General features: G+C 38.3%; 1 protein-coding gene across 3 annotated transcripts in view; it reads right to left on the reverse strand.

Annotated features, from left to right (window-relative positions):
• csnk1a1 (casein kinase 1, alpha 1) overlaps positions 1 to 18,728 on the reverse strand; it is a 55,558-nt gene that overhangs the window by 30,944 nt on the left and 5,886 nt on the right. For 2 of the 3 annotated variants that reach the window (XM_043703775.1, XM_043703774.2), the window contains exons 3-5: positions 15,738 to 15,864; positions 10,221 to 10,319; positions 70 to 153 (exon numbers count right to left, since the gene is read on the reverse strand). In XM_043703775.1, the coding sequence (XP_043559710.1) occupies positions 70 to 153; positions 10,221 to 10,319; positions 15,738 to 15,864 (310 nt within the window). The remainder of the gene's footprint in view (positions 1 to 69; positions 154 to 10,220; positions 10,320 to 15,737; positions 15,865 to 18,728) is intronic. The other variant, XM_043703777.2, reaches the window with a different exon arrangement.

Here is an 18,728-nt window from a genome sequence, read left to right on the forward strand (position 1 = left end):
GCTAGTGGCGTTAAATCAGATTGGAAAGAATAAATTTAGGGTTGGCTTGAGTAGGAGACAGTTTCAGACCTGATTTAATCCTGAGAAAGCTGGATCGTGAGAAGGACTAACAGTCATGCTTCTTTTCCTCTTCCCCACTGGAGATTCTAAACACTGAACAAATGAAGATTGTGGCAGTGCATGAACATTATTGCTGACATAGAAAGGCCAGCGCAGACAGGCAACACGGAGGCTTTTAAGAAGGGGCAGCCAAATGGCATCCATCTTCCCAACATCAGCTCTATTAATTTTGTGTTCTAAATTAAAACAATAGAAGCACAACCACCACAGTGCTTTTAAAGTAATAGTAAAAGCTGAGCAAAACAATTATGTCCAAAATTAAATAAAACACCCCCATTTTAATCTTAAACTTAATGAATAAGGGAATAAGATTACACAATTGCATCTGCAAAAGGGTGTAGAGACACAGCAAAAGTGGCAGTTAAGGAAAAACACTACCTGTATTAGTATGTTAACTGACATTTGGCAAGCTTAGTCATGTATGTCCTGTGGCTTTAAGACAAGTTATTAATGTACAAGGACACAGGCAGCGCCAGAACAGAAATGATCAAAATCATGCAACATTAAGCCCGCAGGTACTGCTTACGGTTCTGAAGTTTGTGCTATTGTTATGGATTTAGCTATTGAGTTGCATCTCCAACTTCAGAAGGAAAAATTATGAAAATAGATCAATGATCATTTAGTGCCTTGTTATTTAAAACAACATTGTAAAAGCCTACATAGGAGGAAACGTGATCTTTTGGAATTTACAATTTCCAAGGATTAGTGCTAGAAGTGTTCAGGTCACGGTAATATTATAAATGTTATTGAAATGAAAATTTGATCATGTAACGAATATCAAGACCTTCAGTAAGGAAGAGGTAGAAGGCAGTTAGGCAAAATAGTTTGGTCAAATTTTCAGAATGGTTAACATTAGGCAATAGGCATGCTAAATTAGCTTAAGATAAGCATTTCACTCGATTACAGGCACAATTACCCCTCTCAATTAAAATACAGATCTGATGACATTTATAAGTCACACCTACAGAACTCTTTTCTTTAACAATTATTTCACTACAATTCAAGTTATTGATTAGCAATAGCAATATGTCTACAGAATACTTAGACTACAGTGCTTTCTGCTTATTACGTCAACATTTTTAATTTACTTGAGTGCAACAGGTGTAATTTTGTCACCCAGTCCTCTCACATTTTACTAAAAAAAGACAGTGATGACCAAAATTTTTGTTAAGTTGCATTGCTTCCAAAATACGTTGTTCAAATGAGACAAACTTGTCCCTAAGGTACAGCCGCATTCTCAGAACTGGCTAAAATCTAAAATTGTCAGTGCATTCAATGACAATATGTGGGCATGTAAAAAGTTCAAAGTCAATATTGGACGTGTTTACTACTTATAAAGAAAAGTATGCAAACAGCTTTTTCCTAAGTTTCATTGTGCACTTTTCTTCCTTTGCTTCGAAGGGGGGGGGGGACCTCAAACTGTTGTACTGCTCCAAAGGCAGTCACTAATAGCAACACTTTAGAAAGGGAAGATGAGGCTATTCACTAGGGGAAGAAGAAAGTACTTCAGCCAAGTCTGATCCCATCGTCACCTATAATGTGTACTTGTAAATATTTATCAAGGGTGAGAACAATCAACCAAAGAGTGCTGAGCCCAACAATTGCGTGCTTTCATGATACCAAACTCAAATTAGCTAATTTAGCACAGTTACCCAGGAACCCAGTTGAGTATGGTTAAACCATTGGCTGCATTTACTGACACCAGCAAATGCGCACTTTAAATGTTGCGCATATATGCAAAGAGTCTATGGGGTACAGCCCAGCAAGACAGCAAGCAACAGGGCAAGAGGGAGATAGGGAAAAGAAAGTCAGTACATAGGAATACAGCAGGGCAGAAGACAGATTGGGAGTGGAGCACATACAGGGGTGGGGTTGGACGGTGGGAGTAAGTACGGGGAAAGGAGGGTGGAAGATTCAGGGTGGGTGGGTAAGGGGGAGAACAGTGCAAAATTAGGACAGAGGGGGACTGGAAAGGCGGCCTCAAGGCACCCGGGCCCATGTTTTGAGCGTCTTCCTCCTCACTTACAATACTTTCCTGACCAGTGAACCTTGTTTTAAAATCACATACACGTCACTGAGCATGCACAGTATGACATTTGCACATGTTACACAAATTCTATGATGTGATATTGTGTTTGGAGCCATTCACGCACATCTTCCAGAATGAATGCATACGCATAGTTTATTGCAGTTGCAGGTGTCAGCAAACACTATCTAAATTAAATGCAGGCTGAGGTAAAGAAAACATTAAGTATGTTTAGTGTGAATGTACTAATTACTAAGTAATAATATTTGTTAGGCGGCTGCTCAAATAATTAGATTTTACAAGACAGACCAAGTCAGGCCATGATTACAGCTCGACCAAGCTATATGTGAACTCATATCTGCAATACATAAAAATAACTAGAAAGGATAGAACGGAAGGCAAGATTTGAAGAAAAAAACCAATTTACAGTAATAAGGGATGCACTGTAATCAATCATGTAGTCCATACTGAATTATGCCAGTTTACTTACAACAGGTACTTATTAATGAAAGCGTGGTCTTTATTAAAGGAAGTCTGTCTGCTGGAGCACAGGGCTATCCTAGGCTGCTGCTCAAGATTTTAGCAATTATACTTACACTATTGCTAACAGGGCAAATTTCAACATCATGCACAGTTATACTAAGAAAACAATCGGAATTGAAATGTTGCATAAATGTAGCCTCTTGCTAAAACAAACATTTGGGTTGAATACCTTGCCAAGCAAACAGTGAGCCACACGATTTTGTACCACAAATTTCATTTAATTTTAAGAGATATAAAATGCTGATACAAACTTAGAATATGCAGGCAAGAGTAACAAGGTTTCGATTAAACAGTCCATAGTTAACACATCTTGCTGCCTTGCTCATCCAAGTACAATCCTGCCAGAACAGGTTGCACAGCCACCCAATCCTGGAGTGGCAGATTAATCCCTACAATTTCCAGACAGAACTAGCTTCAGTCAAGCTCTTGGGACACTGAAGAATGTCATCCTACTCCCAAAGTCAGGAAAAATTAAATGCTTCTTCCTTTCAATAAAACTATGCAGAATTACACAAATATCTGAGTCGGAAGATGAATAAAGTCATAAATTAATGGTAGTGGTTCAGCTAGAAATTACTTTTCATTCAAGTAGGGTGCAAAGACCAAAAAAAAGACGAGAAATTCCAGATTAATTCACTGGTTGCAATTAATCTAAAAAAGGAACAGAACTAGTCTCATGAGTATGAAGAGTAAAATGTCAGGTCCCATGTACTTTCCAACAACTTGTTATGGAAAGCGCACAAGGATGTTAGATGTTTTTCAAAGATGTTGCTAACAAAATTGATAAAAGAGAGTCAATGGGCACAGCATACTTAAGATTTTCAGAAGTCACCCACAGGAGGCGGGTGAAAAAAAAGCACATGGGAGAGGTAGCACACTAGCATGATAGTTATCATTATTTTATGCAGAGAATAGGAATAAAATTGGTCATCCTTACATTGGCAGGCTGCGACTAGTGGGCTACCACAAGGATCAGTAATTTGGCCTCACTGCTCACAACATATATCAATAATTTGAAGGCAGGAATCAAAAGTACTCCTTCCAAACTTGCGGATGGTACAAAGTGGGAATGCGTGCGATGAGGACGCTGTAAAGAGGATTCAGGAGGATTTGGATAGGCTGAATGAAAGGGCAAGAACATGGCAGATTAAATAATTTCCCACATTGAAGTTATCCATTTTGGTAGGACAAACAGATGTGAATATTTCTCAAATGTCAAGAGACTGGAAACAAATTAAAAACATGCAAGTACAGCAAGATATTGGGAAGGCTAATGGAATGTTGGCCTTTATTGCTAGAGGATTTCAGTATATGAGAAGTGAAATCTGGCTTCAATTGTACAGGCACATGGGTTAGATTGCACCTGGAGTAGCGTGCGGAAGTTTGGTCCATCTCAGGTAAGATACCATTGTCATAGAAGGAATGCAACAAAGATTCGCCAGATATATTCACAGGATGGCAAGACTATTCCATGAAGGAAAATTAGGAAAACTTGCCCTTTATTCTCTACAGATTTTAAGAATGAGTGATGAACTTAAAAATGAGGCGGGAAAGGCTGCCATTTTGGTTAGAAATAACAAATGTATTTGCTCAGAGGTTTGTAATCTTTTAGAATTTTTACTGCAGAGGACTGGCATATTAGTCTTTGAGAATGTTTAAGATGCAGATTGCCAATCAAATTTCTCAATCTCATACAGGATTATGGCAATGGGGTGAAGAAAAGCAATTTAAGTGTTTAATCAGTCATGATGTATTGGCGAGCAAGTTTGATGGGCTGAATGGCCTACTCCTGCTTCTAAGATGTCAACGTTTGGATTCTTGTCACAGCTTTCACCAGTAACACCAGCCTGCTGACATACTTATTTCACAAGCCATTAACATCTACCGAACTGTACCCTGACTAAGATAACATTTTGTTGATACAGTCTTATGGAATAAATTTTAAATCTTAAAATATTTTTAGTGTCACCTATATGAAGGAGGAAAAAAAAATCCCATAAGATGTAGAGCAGTGTGCAATAAAGAGCACGGAAGTTCCTTTGGCACACTTAAAGTAACTAATTTTATTGTCTATTTGGGTGGGGTGGGTCATTCCTTTGCAGACAACCTTCCTTTAAAGGTTACAATTAAATAGGCCCGAGTTGGCATTAAAACAGGCAGACTCTGGTAAACTCAAGGGGATAGCAGCACCTATACATTTAAAAAAACGTACTCTGCTGATGTATAACAATGTGACTAATAAAAACAACCTGAGTTTGTTTTTTAAAAGCTGTTTGCCACTCCAAGTTTATCTGTCACTATAAACAGATCAAGTATATCAAATGCAGCATGCATAATGTTGCCAATGCTGCCTGTCTGCTCAAGCTCAAAAATGACAAACTTCAATCAAGCACACAAACATACAAAGCTCAACTTCATTCCTTATGAAATGAAAGTGGAATTAACATCAATTATTCTAGTATCATTATAAATATCTTTCAAGAATGACAAGAATTCACATTTAACTCCTTGAATTTTATCCAAAATAATTTTGCAGTCACGTACCTTCTATCAGGAATAAACACTGAAAACAGTGAGCACAACCAAGATGTGAAATAAATGAACAGATTTCTTATTCTTCCATGTTTATGTAACCAGGTAAGATTATATGGTCGGAGGCTGGATGCTAGATGGTAATATAATAAAACAGATTGGCAAGACATTGCCAACCATATTTATTAATAAACAAACTGGCAAATATCAAGTTAGTAGCCAGGTCTGTAAACTGTCAGATGCTGCAAATGCTAAGGCTTCAATTTCAGTTCATAATTACTTTTTAGTGGAGAAGCTATGAATACCTGTGCTCGTGAGTCTAAAAGGATTTTTTGGGAGTGAGGGGTGAATAGAAGATTCTATTTAATTCAGGTCATGAGAGCTCACAGATAAAAGTTGATGCAGATTGTGTTAAAGCGAACATATTGTAACATTAGAACTACAGAGTCCTTGAGATTTCAGATGAAGATCAGAACAGTATTGCCAGGTCACTAACAAAAGAATGTTAGGGTGGAGAACAAACCAGACAAGTTGTATTGCAGAACCACATTCAGGATACCAGATGCAGTTTTAATTGCTATTTCACAAACAGATGAGTGTATGAAAAGTTTTGATTACTGACGAGATTGCAGATTCTAGATTTGATGGGAGAGAGATTACTCTGGCTCATTATTCAAAGGAGGATTAAATGAAAAGGGTTTAAAATTAGGAAATCATTTGGTAAAGTACACTCAACTAAGTTTTAATGCTATGTACAGAATAGTAACACCAGGAACTACATTTCCAAATTTTACTGCCAAGACAAAGAACTGGGTTCTCTGGAAAGGTGAGATTCTGTTACAGGGATCAGATTATCAACAGATAAATAATAAAAATGTGCTGGATCTCAACAAAGAGCCAAATGCTGGAGACAGCTTTACACAATGGGAAAAGACTTTTACACGATCAATCAAGCACTTATCTACTGAAGTCGTCCAATTTTGCCAGCACTTGGCAGTAGCCTTGTTTGCAAGGGTGTTTCAAATATTAGCTGAAAATGTGTTGCTGGAAAAGCGCAGCAGGTCAAGCAGCATCCAAGGAGCAGGAGAAATGACGTTTCGGGCATGAGCCCTTCTTCAGGAAACGCTCTGATCTCCAGCATCTGCAGTCCTCACTTTCTCCTGTTTCAAACATTAGCCTAAATTCTTAAATGTTGTTATGTTGACTCCCCCCTCTATCCACTTTTTAGGTGGTGAGTTCCACATACCATAATGAAAAATATTCTCTCCAATTCCTTGTAAAACCGCTAGCCCTCATCTTAAATCTGCGCCCTCTGGTTGACCCCGCTAGGGAAAACATTGGGACTATTGATTCCATGCCCCTCAATTTTGTGTACCTTAGCCATCTCCAGCCCAAGCACCATACTGGTTGATCTGCTCTGCACCCAGTGCAGTGCCATCATATCCTCCCTAAAGTGTGGGACCAGAACTGTGCAAAGTATTCCAGCTGTTGCCTAACTTCCATCTTATACATTTCTATCATACTCCCCCTACTCGTGTCTTTAATGCCTTGAATAATAAAGGTCAAATATCACACATCAGGTTACAGTCCAACAGGTTTATTTGAAAACACTAGCTTTTGGCGTGCTGCTGCTGCTGCTTCATCAGGCCTTAGTGAGAGGGGAAAATCTTAGACAATTCATAAAAGAATAGAGGTGCAGATTGATTGATTAACATGCAAATCCCCACTTCTTTCAAGTCACTGCCCTGGTGTCATCAATACAAAGAAGGTGACACCTCCAATCATAAGACCATAAGACATAGCAGCAGAAATTAGGCCAGTAAACCCATATAGTCTGCTCTACTGTTCAATCATGGCAGATATGTTTCTCAACCTCATTCTTCCTGTAACCCTGGATACTCAAGAACCTATCTACCTCACTGTTAATACCCTCCAAGACCTGGCTTCCACAGCCTTCTGTGGCAATGAATTCCATGGATTCACCACCCTGATTAAACAAGTTTCTTCTTATCTCTGGTCTAAAACATCCTCCTTTTACTCTAAGGCAGTGCCCTCGGGACCTAGTCTCTCCTACCAACAGACAGATCTTCCCAGCATCTACTGCCCTGGCTATTCAGTATTCCATATGTTTCCATTAGAAACCTCATCCTTCTAAACTCCATCAAGTATAGACCCAGAGTCAAACAGTCTGCATATGTTGTGGACTATGACAAAACTTGTGTCATAGTTGGGCAAGAAGTCTGCTGAGGCCTTTGGGAATAACATTCTGCATTCTTTATGCATTTGCCCAATGGCATCCTCAAACCAACATGCCAGAGTCTGGTATACATTGTCTGACTGGAAGTCTCACCCCTCTTTATATTGATTACACAAAATTATCTTAGGGCAGTGACTTTAAAGAAATTCTGGTATTTGCATATTAATTGGAACCTACATTCTAACGGATTGAAGATTTAAGAGCCATCTGTTCAATTCGTTCACATGAGATGCATGACCCTTTGACCTTTTTATTATAAATTCTGTACCTAAGGTCTTGCTCTCTCACTAACATCTGACGAAGCAGCAGTGTTCCAAAAGCTAGTGTTTTCAAATAAACCCACTGAATTAAAACCCGGTGTCATCTGATTTTTGATATTGTCCAACTCAGTCCAACACCAGCATGTCCCCGTTTTGAATAATAAAGGTTAGTAACTATATGTGTTCTTAATCAACTTATTCATTTGTCTTAATAAAGACAAAATGCTGGAGAAACTTGGGTCTGGCAGCATCTATGGAGGAAAAAAAAGCTAACATATTTAGTTTGACGAAGTCCCATGTTAACTGTTTCACTTGCCACAGATGTTGCCAGGATTGTTGAGTTTCTCCAGTACTTGCTCTTGTTTTCTCATTTCCAGCATCTGCACTATTTTGTTTTTATCCAGATGTCCTGTTTCTTTAAGATTTTGAAGACATGGACACATATGTCTCTTCTGTACTTCAAAGGGTCTTAATTATGTATGATGTACTCCTCTTGCCTTATTTTCCTCTAAAAATCTGCACTTTTTCCAGATGATATGCCATTTGCTACTGCCCTATCCATCTGATGAGACTGTCCATATTGTCCCGAGTGTAAGGCTTTCTTCCTTGCTATTTACTACATCACCAATTTTCACATTATTGATAAGTCTCTTACACTCAAGGAAATTAATGTATACAAATGTATAATCACCAGCACCGATCCTGGCAGTATGCCATAGGACACAAGCTTCAAATCAAAAAACGATCTCTGACCACCACCCTCTGCCTCTTGATATGAAGTCAATTTTGGATTCAATTTGCCACAATCCACTGGAATCCATGACATCTTGTCTACTTAACCAGTCTAGAATATGATACCTTGTCAACAGCATTAGTGAAGTCCACATGGACTACATCAAATGCACCAACCTCATCTATACATCTTAGTCACTACCACAAAATGCTTCAATTTATTGGATGTCATCTCACCCTGACGAGGCCTTGATGATTATTTATGATTAGAGCTCTTCAAGTACAAAGTAAACATATCCCTCAATCTTTTTCCAAAGGTTTCCCTACCACTGATATTAAATTCACTGGCCTTGAGGTCCCTGGTCCATCCCTACCACCCTTCTTGAATCATGGTACCACATTAACTGTTCTCCTGTCAAATTGGCACTACTCCTGTGCCAAAGATTACTTTACACCTCAAGTTAGGGTGGTTGAAATCTCCAGCCTTGTTTCCCAGAGCAGCCTGTGATACATCTCATCTGGGCCTGGGGATTTAATCAATTTTAAGACCATTGACTTACCTCTCCCTATTCCAATTTTTGGAGTTACCACAGTTCTCCTCGCTAATTTCTATAGCTGCACCATCCTGCTCTATAGTAAGGAAAGATACAAAGTACGCATTTAAAACTTAACCTGTCTCTTATTTTTTCCACACAGTTGGCACATTGGTTATCCTTCTGTCCCTGAACATACTTAAAAATGCCTTTGGGTATTCTCATTTTGTTTGTCACTGTTAGTATCATGTTCCTCTTCACCTTATTTTATAGCCCCTCTCCAATATGCATTGAGTATTCCAGTGATTTTCATAATCCATTCCTGCACATTCCTCAACATCTAGTGTTCTCTGGACTTGCATCTCATCCTTCTCCTTTAGAAGGAATGTTAGCTCCTGCACTCAATTTCCCTCTGATAGACTCCAAGTGTTCCATTGTAGATTTTCCTGCAAGTAATGTTCTCAGTCCACTTTGGCCAAATCTTATCTTACATTAATATCAGTCTGGTTCCAATTTAGGCCTCCTACTTCCAGCCTGCCTTCATCTTTTCTCACGATCTTAAATCTTACTGAGTGATTTATTGAGAAATAAAATTTAGGGTTTCAGAATGTACCAAGGGAATAAACTGATAATTAGAGGTAGACAGACCAATGGTTTGCTTCAAATTATTGCAGTATTACTTAGATTCAGTCATAATGAAAAATGCATCACAAGACCAATCCAGCTGCAACAACTTACTTTGCAGGTGAGTCAATGCTGCTGTTATAAGAACAGCTTTGAGTTTTTTTTTTGCAGGGGCAAGGTTGGTGGTGTTGGGCAGTGCAGAAAAAGAGCTGTTCATTTATTTTACACACTCCATTGTCTGTTTGTACACAAAGTTTAAACAAAACACCTTAAACTTATCATCCAGTTAATATTAATGCTTTATGCCTTCATTTAACTTGCTAGGAAGAGAAGCAATATTTCATCTTACTTCTAAAGTGCACATCTCTGTCTATTACAACTTTCATGTTTTAAAACAGAAGATGCAAAGTTAAATGGAGCCATAATAAAATTATAGTTCCCAAAATAGGTATCTAAGACAATAAAAATTAACTTCTACATGATTTTTTTGGTAGAGAAATAAAGTCACTGTTCAAACTTTCTGCATTTTTCATTACGTTAGGTTTCTGCTAAATTGTTCCTGATTTATTAAATACTTCAGTGTGAATACCAACCTTATTACAATGACGTCCAATACCCATTAGAAAGTTGTCAGGTTTGATATCTCTGTGAATAAAATTCTTTGTGTGCACATATTCAATTCTGCTGATCATCTGAAAAACAAATGGAGAGAAAACTTGGTTGCTAGAAACAAAAAGTTATATTCATACTACTTTGAGACTCAACTTTACAATACTCAAGTACCAATGTCACATGAAGTGAACTAAAAGCTGAAAAGAAGATGTTATGATCCCAGAAATGACCAAAGGTAAGCAATGATCTGACTGGATCTCAGTATCTTTTAAAATAAAAGTGAGAAATCCCAGATAGTTGTCAAGAAAACATGGTCACAATATTCCAGAGTTGTGAGCAAATATTGAACACTGCTATGCAAAATAATCCAGGATGTATATAATTTATTTCCAACAGCCAGACCTAAACTCAGTTAAATGTGGGCAACAAAAAAACTGTAACCCACAGATCACATGAAATAGCCAATTGCCATCACGATAGATGTCACTGACTTTTCTGCAATCGCTAGGAAATAGTGATATCAAATAAACCTTACAAAGGATCTCAATTAATTTTCTTTCAAGACCTTTAGAACTCTGTTCTACTGTTCTACTTCAGATTAGGAGATTAGCAGACCATTTCCCAATCAGGATTTTGCTGCTCTGGATTCTTGAAAATACACAACATATTTTCATGTACAACTTCAGCATGTACACAGATAGCTAGCTCCAGTCAGGTTGACAAGCATGAGGCTGGAAGAACACAGCAAGTCAGGCAGCAGCAGGATGTGGAGAAGTCAACATTTCAAGTATAACTCTCCCCTATCTCCTGATGCTGCTACCCAGTTTGCTGTGTTCTTCCAGCCTGTCTGTCTACTTTGGATTCTAGTATCTGCAGCTTTTTGTCTCCCAGCTTCAGGAAGATGACACATTAATTCATTTCAGAGCTCTAATCTTGCTCAGCTGCAAAACAAAAAGTACTGCTGGTAGGCTGCCTTCACCCTCATTCACAGTTGCATTAAACAATAAATTTCACCCCAGGTTCTACAGCTCCCTAACCCCAACATCTCATAGCATCTCCTGACTTCATGGAGTTCTAAATGCTTGAAAGCATATTCTTGGGACAGTTTATTTTTCTCTCTGCTCCAAAGTATTTGGGAATGTCAGGTGGCTAGCCCAGTCAAACTATCGCCATCCAACTGACTGAAATGATTATTCAGTAACCCATAATCTGTTCAGTGACTGATTGAAAACTCTAAGAGCCAACCTTATTCCTGAGCTGTATACAATATAACTATTGAATATTTTTTAATCTTCAAATGTAGTAACCACTCAGATCACCCAAATTCTACCATTTTCATAAATTTACTGATTTGCACAGCACAAACTGCATTGAATGAAATGGTTTAACATGAATGCAACAAAATTTTTAAAAACTTCAATCATTCTTCCAATGACAGTGAAAGAATGACAATGGAGGATGGTTTGTCTCCTGCTTTCTACTTCACTTTCCATTTAAAGCCATGCAATCTAAATCACTCAAGTGAAAACTTCAATGTTGAATATTTAAATGTTAACTTTTAAACAACTGTGTTATAAGTTTTGGAACGTTAACTAAGACTGCATTATAGAGTCAGTGTCATTCACATCATGGAAACATTCGTGGCATTGCACACATAAAACAAACAGCCAAGTTTAATATACCTGTATTCTATACAGCAATCACTATTCCAAGTCCACTTCATACTTAAATAGACCCCATGGGAAAAAAAAAATCAATGTCATTGCAGTTTATCAGCATACAAAGACAAAACGGAACTCTGTTGATCGCCCCAGAAGTTAAAAAGCCACAAAGCCATGGGAATATTCTGGAATTTAAGCGTACACAGAAGTGGTCTTGCAAAAGTTCATTCTCTCCCCCAGAATGTTTTGTCGATGATATATTGAATTTTACAATCCTAATCCAACATAAGGTTATGATCTAAAGCACAGATTTCAGCCTTTATTGCACTGAATGGCAAAGCAAGGAATTATTTCGCCAGGGAAATTAAAACAGATCTTCAGAGTTGATTATTCGCTACTCCAGAGTTCTGTAATTTCAACAGATTACCCTATTTTTGACTACTTTGACATTCTAAAGAGTTGCAGCAAAGAAGGCTGCCATTGGATAATCCTGTCCTTGCCAGCTCTCAAGAGGAACTTACTGAGTCCCACTCCAATTTTCTAGCAATCTGTAAGTGTTCTCCAAATAATTAGCAAAATCCCATTTGACAGCAACAGTTGAATCTACCACTACAGAAACTGTCAGCATATGCATTTCAAATTTTCAATGTTACTAAAAACTTGCCTTAGATCACACCTAGTTATGCTACCAACTTAAAACCACGGCCTCTGTTTTATTTTAAAACTTCATACCAAAGGGAACAGTTTCTCACTATCTAATCGGGCAAAAGCCCTTGTTATTTTGAACAGTTCCATCAAACCATTTCTAAAACTGCACTATGTTACCACAGCACCAATGTCACCAATTTAGGCAAATGAAGTTTCTCAAATACTTTCTCTACTCCCTCAACGTCCTTTCTAAGATGTTCTCAGAAGTGGACACAATACTCCCATAAGAGCAACCAGTGCTCTCGTTTTCTCTTGTTCATTGTCTATACTTCTATTTATAAGCCCAAGCTCCTGAAAGGCTAATTTCCCAACATATCTTGCTATCTTCAAAATTCTGTTGCGCACACACCCAAGAACTCTGCTCTTGTACCATTATTCTAAATATTACCAGTGCAAACTGAAATCGCTTGCTAATGATTAGAGATTGAACAATGCAGATGCATTAACATAGAATCAACAGTGAGTAACTCCTCTCCTTTCAGAGGTACCATAATTCAGAAATCTAACAAGTAAATTCATGGTATTAAGATGGCCATTGGCAGCCAGGAATCAAAGTTACCGCTACGTCCTGTGTATGCACATACATGTATGGTCAAGAATGAATTCAGATTTTAAGTTATATTCACAATTAACTCTGACTATTATTTACACAACTGTCACAACCCATAGCACTTATCTTAGCCTGTCAAAGACTTCCTTTGGGAAGTCTAGATCTTTCAATCACTTGCTTAACTAATTAAATTCAAGGGCAGAGACATTGCTGTCTAAGAAATTACCAAGTCTCAGTACACCATGCTCCTACCATCCTGATAGTAAGAAAAAGTGACAATGATGTTACCTAAGCAATTAGATTTCAAAATATAATTTTCTGAAACAATTACATTTGCACTTTAATGATATAATATTAACTACTACAGGGTATCAGTAACATTAACAGTAACCAGGCTGTAACATCACATTCTAAAGGATTACAGGTGATGTTGCGATGCCTCTTCTCTTTGAAGAAGGCTAATAGCATGCTGGCCTTCATAACAAGAGGAATTGAGTATAGACGCAAAGAGGTGCTTCTGCAGCTGTACAGGGCCCTGATGAGACCACACCTGGAGTACTGTGTGCAGTTCTGGTCTCCAAATTTGAGAAAAGACATTCTGGCTATTGAGGGAGTGCAGCGTAGATTCACGCAGTCAATTCCTGGAATGGCAGGATTACCTTACACTGAAAGACTGAAGCGACTGGGCTTGTATACCCTTGAGTTTCGAAGACTGAGAGGGGATCTGATTGAGACGTATAAGATTATGAAAGGATTGGACACTCTGCAGTAGGAAACATATTTCCACTGATGGGTGAGTGCCGAACCAGAGGACACAGCTTAAAAATACGGGGTAGACCATTTAGGACAGAGCTCAGGAGAAACTTCTTCACCCAGAGAGTGGTGGCTGTGTGGAATGTTCTGCCCCAGAGGGCAGTGGAGGCCCACTCTCTGGATTCATTTAAGAAAGAGTTGGATAGAGCTCTCAAAGATAGTGGAATCAAGGGTTATGGAGATAAGGCAGGAACAGGATACTGATTAGGAATGATCAGCCATGATTATATTGAATGGCGGTGCAGGCTCGAAGGGCTGAATGGCCTACTCCTGCACCTATTGTCTATTGTGAGTTGTACCATCTTCATTAGTGTAGCAGTTGCCTGTGATTTCACAGTGGAGAAAGTGAGGTCTGCAGATGCTGGAGATCAAAGTTGAAACTTTATTGCTGGAACAGCACAGCAGGTCAGGCAGCATCCAGGGAACAGGAGATTCGACGTTTCGGGCACAGGCCCGTGCCCGAAACGTCGAATCTCCTGTTCCCTGGATGCTGCCTGACCTGCTGTGCAGTTCCAACAATAAAGTTTCAACTGTGATTTCACAGTGACAGTCCTGTCACACTAACTCAATGCACAAACATATGGTGCTCAACCTGGTAATAATAGTGCTTAAACATAGCCTACAAACAAAAAAGCAAGATGTAGCTGGTCTCCACTTGCTTTGTAGTAAGTGCAGCTCAATAAGGCCACTTTAGTCTTATAAACATGCTAGTGCTTATGATTTACAACAGTCAAGAAGTACAGCATAAAAACTTCTGTATTTGGTTACTACTCATTTTTCTTCTTGGGATGTGAATGTTACTTTTAAGACAAACATTTACTGCTTACTCCAACCTACTTCAGAAAGTGTCAAATTGCCTTGTGACCTTTTTCAGCCTATGTAGGAAAGCTCAGTGCAACTGGGGAGAAAATTCTAAGATTTTGATCTACAGACAGTGGACAAACAGTGATGCGGTGCCAAATTATGGTGAGAGACATGCAAGACATGATATCATAGTTTGCTGACCTCATCCATCTAGTTGGTAGATGTCATGACTTTAAGTTTTGCAGAGTTCCTGCAACACAACCTATGTATAGCACCTACTGCTGTCACTTGCTGTAACAGTGGATGGTGTGAATATTTAAAGGTGGTGATGGGGTGGTGATTTATCTTGCTAATCACACTCCTGACTCGTATCTTGTAGATGTTGGAAAGACTGAGGGACACAAAGTGAACTATGCGCCACTTTGTCAGCATTGCATTTATGTGGCTCGATCATTTTAGGTTTCTGATAAATTGTACCCCTATTGTGATACATTCAAGGTGTGCACATGCTTTCGATATCTTTCACAAAGCCATGACAGCATGCACATTATTGTTATTATTGTGTAAAGAGAGGCTGTTCAGCCCTTCAATTCTGTACCAAATGCCTGAACAGCTCCCCAGACCTATTCCTCTTACCCTCTACTTACCATGGCTAATTCATTATACCTCTATATCTATGGACCTGGGATGAAATTAGAGCATACAGCAGAAACAGACATGGAGAGAACATGCAAACTCCATACAGATAGTTGCCTGAGGTTAGAACTGAACCCAGGTCCCTGGCTCAGAAACGGAGCAGTGCTAACCACTGAGCCACCACGCTGCCCATGTTTATTGGATATCCAAGTTGGAAATTGCAGCCTCTCGCAACATGACATTCAATTTTAAGCAGCCACACCCATGCACTTACACTGAAAACATTTAAAAATCCAACCAGGATTTAATACAGACTTAATACAGACCTGGTCAGCTAACATCAGAACAGTTTTCATCGTGAACCTGCGAGAACAGAAGTTAAAAAGATCTTCAAGGCTTGGTCCAAGCAAGTCCATAACTAGGACGTTGTAATCCTTCTCTTGTCCATACCACCTATAAGCAAACAATTCACAAATCATTAGCATACATTGATTTTGTGACAGAACGATTATACATGTTGCTTTCAAATCAAAAACAGCCCAGTGGATACAAACAAAACATAAAAAGATTTGGTTAACTTTACTGAAGGCATATTGACATTGGACTAGATCTCAAGGAGAAATTTAGCTAGTCCCATTCATATGCTCTCCATTCTTTTGCTGCACTTGCTTATCCAATTCTCCTTTAAAAGATTGAATCTACTCATGTCACCTGCCATGGAGCTTTTTCCCAGTTTCAAACACTCACTGCAATCGGTCCTCTGCTCTTAACCCTCAGTGAAGGATTTCTCCTAGGCTAAACTGCATAAAACCTCATGACCTTGAGAGCACCACTATCAAATTTCCTCTCATCCTCTCACTCTCTCTCGAGTGAACGAACACTGCTTCTTCAATCCACCTATGTAACCCTCAGCCCAAAATCTAGTTTTTCTGTAGTCAAAAGCTCTCACATAGATATGTAAATGATGCCCAGAATTGAATATTCCAAATCGAGGCTAAACTACATTTTTAAAATTAAGGTTAACAAGTATTTTATCAAATGGCAGAACTGGCCCGAGACAACAAATGGCCATCTCTTAGTCTTTACTTTCTAATTTATTAGTAAACTGATATATAAAAGTAATAATTTAGGTAATAAAGAGGTTAGGGAATGCTGCCACAGAACCAGATTTGCTCTTTATCAAAGATGAAAGAACGCATGCTTTCATACTACTACAATCTGACATTGATAAAAAAAAATGCAATTCTAAAATAAGCTTCTTACAGTACTCCCATAAAAAAACTTGGAAAGGGCCAGTATAATGTTGGGATAGAACAAAGGATTAGAATTTTAATCTGTACAAAGCATATTGGAGTTTCAACAAGCTGACGTTATCTTGAAGAAAACAATGCATTGAGACAATTGTGGGATTACAAAACAAGATCAAGGTATCTGAAATCTTAATTTCTTACATAACTTCCTCTGAAATGATTTTTAAAGCAGAGACAATTCAGCTTAGAGAACCATAACAGTTGAGAGAATTCAAGTAAAATATTTGAAGTCACAATGGCATAGAAATGCAACTGTTCCTATTTTGGGCTTTACTGACAGTAAATTGTAACTGGAGTTGCAGTCTGAATCATTCCTCGTGTACTTCAATTTCAATTCAGTGATAGCTAAAGTTCAGAGATTGGATTCACATTATTGCAGCAAAAATTGGTGTCTTTAAGCAATTCAAAAAAATCACTCTGCAGTGGCTTTTTCTCCAATAAAACCATACATGACTTGCAATCACAAATTTGAGATAAAATGCAATTAGATCTTTATGACAACATTTTCTCACTTCCTGATTCAGTCAGTTGAGCAAGCACAAAGGATGTCCTACAGTTCTTTCACCAGGTGGCACTGCCCCACCTACAAGAAATTAGACTCAAATATTTAGGAGCAACATTCAGCTGCTTTTGGCAACATATCTGGGTGGGACTCAAATCCTGAACAAACCAGCTGTCTAACAGTTGTTAACAATCAGCAAATTCAAAATACTAGGCAAATAATACACAAGTTTCATCTGATTTTACAGTTAAGGATTTTCACTTAGCTGAACAATGTACAAATAAAGTAACGATGTTTCTGCTGACAATTTATGTAATTTACAAATTCTAATTTTAATTCAATTATCCTTACCCAACAGCAGACATTTAAAACATTTCAAATTATGCCTTAAAGTTAAATGCTTCTAGAAGCTTGATGTACAAATTCATTCTCACTCCACACAGCAGTACATGCACCACTGACCTTGGTTAGTGAGCTGAAAATTAATCTTAACACTCCCCTTAACCAGTTAGTCTTGTTGAAGACATATGCTGATCAAAAATGGTCTGAACTGACGGTTAGTTATCAAAAGGACTTCTGTTTGAAGGGCCATTTGGCATAAAATGGAGTTTTATTCCAAGTTTTGCCATCATTGCTTACAGTTCTGACCATAATGCAGTAAGCGTTCATTGATTAATGACTTGCAACTTTTTCTTTCAGGTAAAAAGTCATCAGAACCAGTTAAAAAACAGTAATGGACTAATGCAGAACTAGGTTCTCAATGCATCAAATACTGTTGCCATCTTTTAAATATATTATAGAAATAACAGACTGCATTGCAACTCATTAACAGCTTCACAATGGCCATGAAACCAGAGTGGCATATCTAGTCTAATATCGGACAAATATTGATCTTTAGAACTGAATTGAATTGAGAATTTGAATCTTGCTTGTATGCGATGGTGACCAATGAAGCAAGCTACAAATGTAACAACTAGCAGTTTAGTTATAATTTAAGTTGCTTTACCAAGACAACACTTGCTATGCAGTTTGCATAAAGATATTTGGTTGGCTCAACGAAGCAATGGCAACTGAAGCCTTGCTGAACAGAAGTGCCACAAAAGAGGCTCTCAATTTGAAGAAAGGAGATAGAAAAACAGAAGCTAAAATGTTTTAGAGCAGTCACAGCTGAGATTCCCCCAACCCCACGTGATCTGTTGAGGGAGAGGGATGGGGCAATTACTACTAAGGACAAGATCCACGAGGAACAGCAATCTTCAGTGAATTTCCCCACCTTTCAATACTCAGGACAGAAGCAAATTACATGTAACCCAACATAAACTTAAAATGCGATCTGAAAATTCTGATCATACTTGGATATGACAAATGGATTAGACAATTTGAAGAGAGCAATTTATCAAGTCTGCCACTGCTTCCTACACCAAATTACTTTGCATCAACTCATTAGCTAAGTCAAGACCCTAACCATTTACAGGAAACATTACAAGAATAAACACCCCAACTAA

The sequence above is a fragment of the Chiloscyllium plagiosum genome, unplaced genomic scaffold, assembly GCF_037043375.1.
Source record: "Chiloscyllium plagiosum isolate Xiang-an unplaced genomic scaffold, Cpla_swu_hap1 HiC_scaffold_16, whole genome shotgun sequence".
Classification (NCBI taxonomy): domain Eukaryota; kingdom Metazoa; phylum Chordata; class Chondrichthyes; order Orectolobiformes; family Hemiscylliidae; genus Chiloscyllium; species Chiloscyllium plagiosum.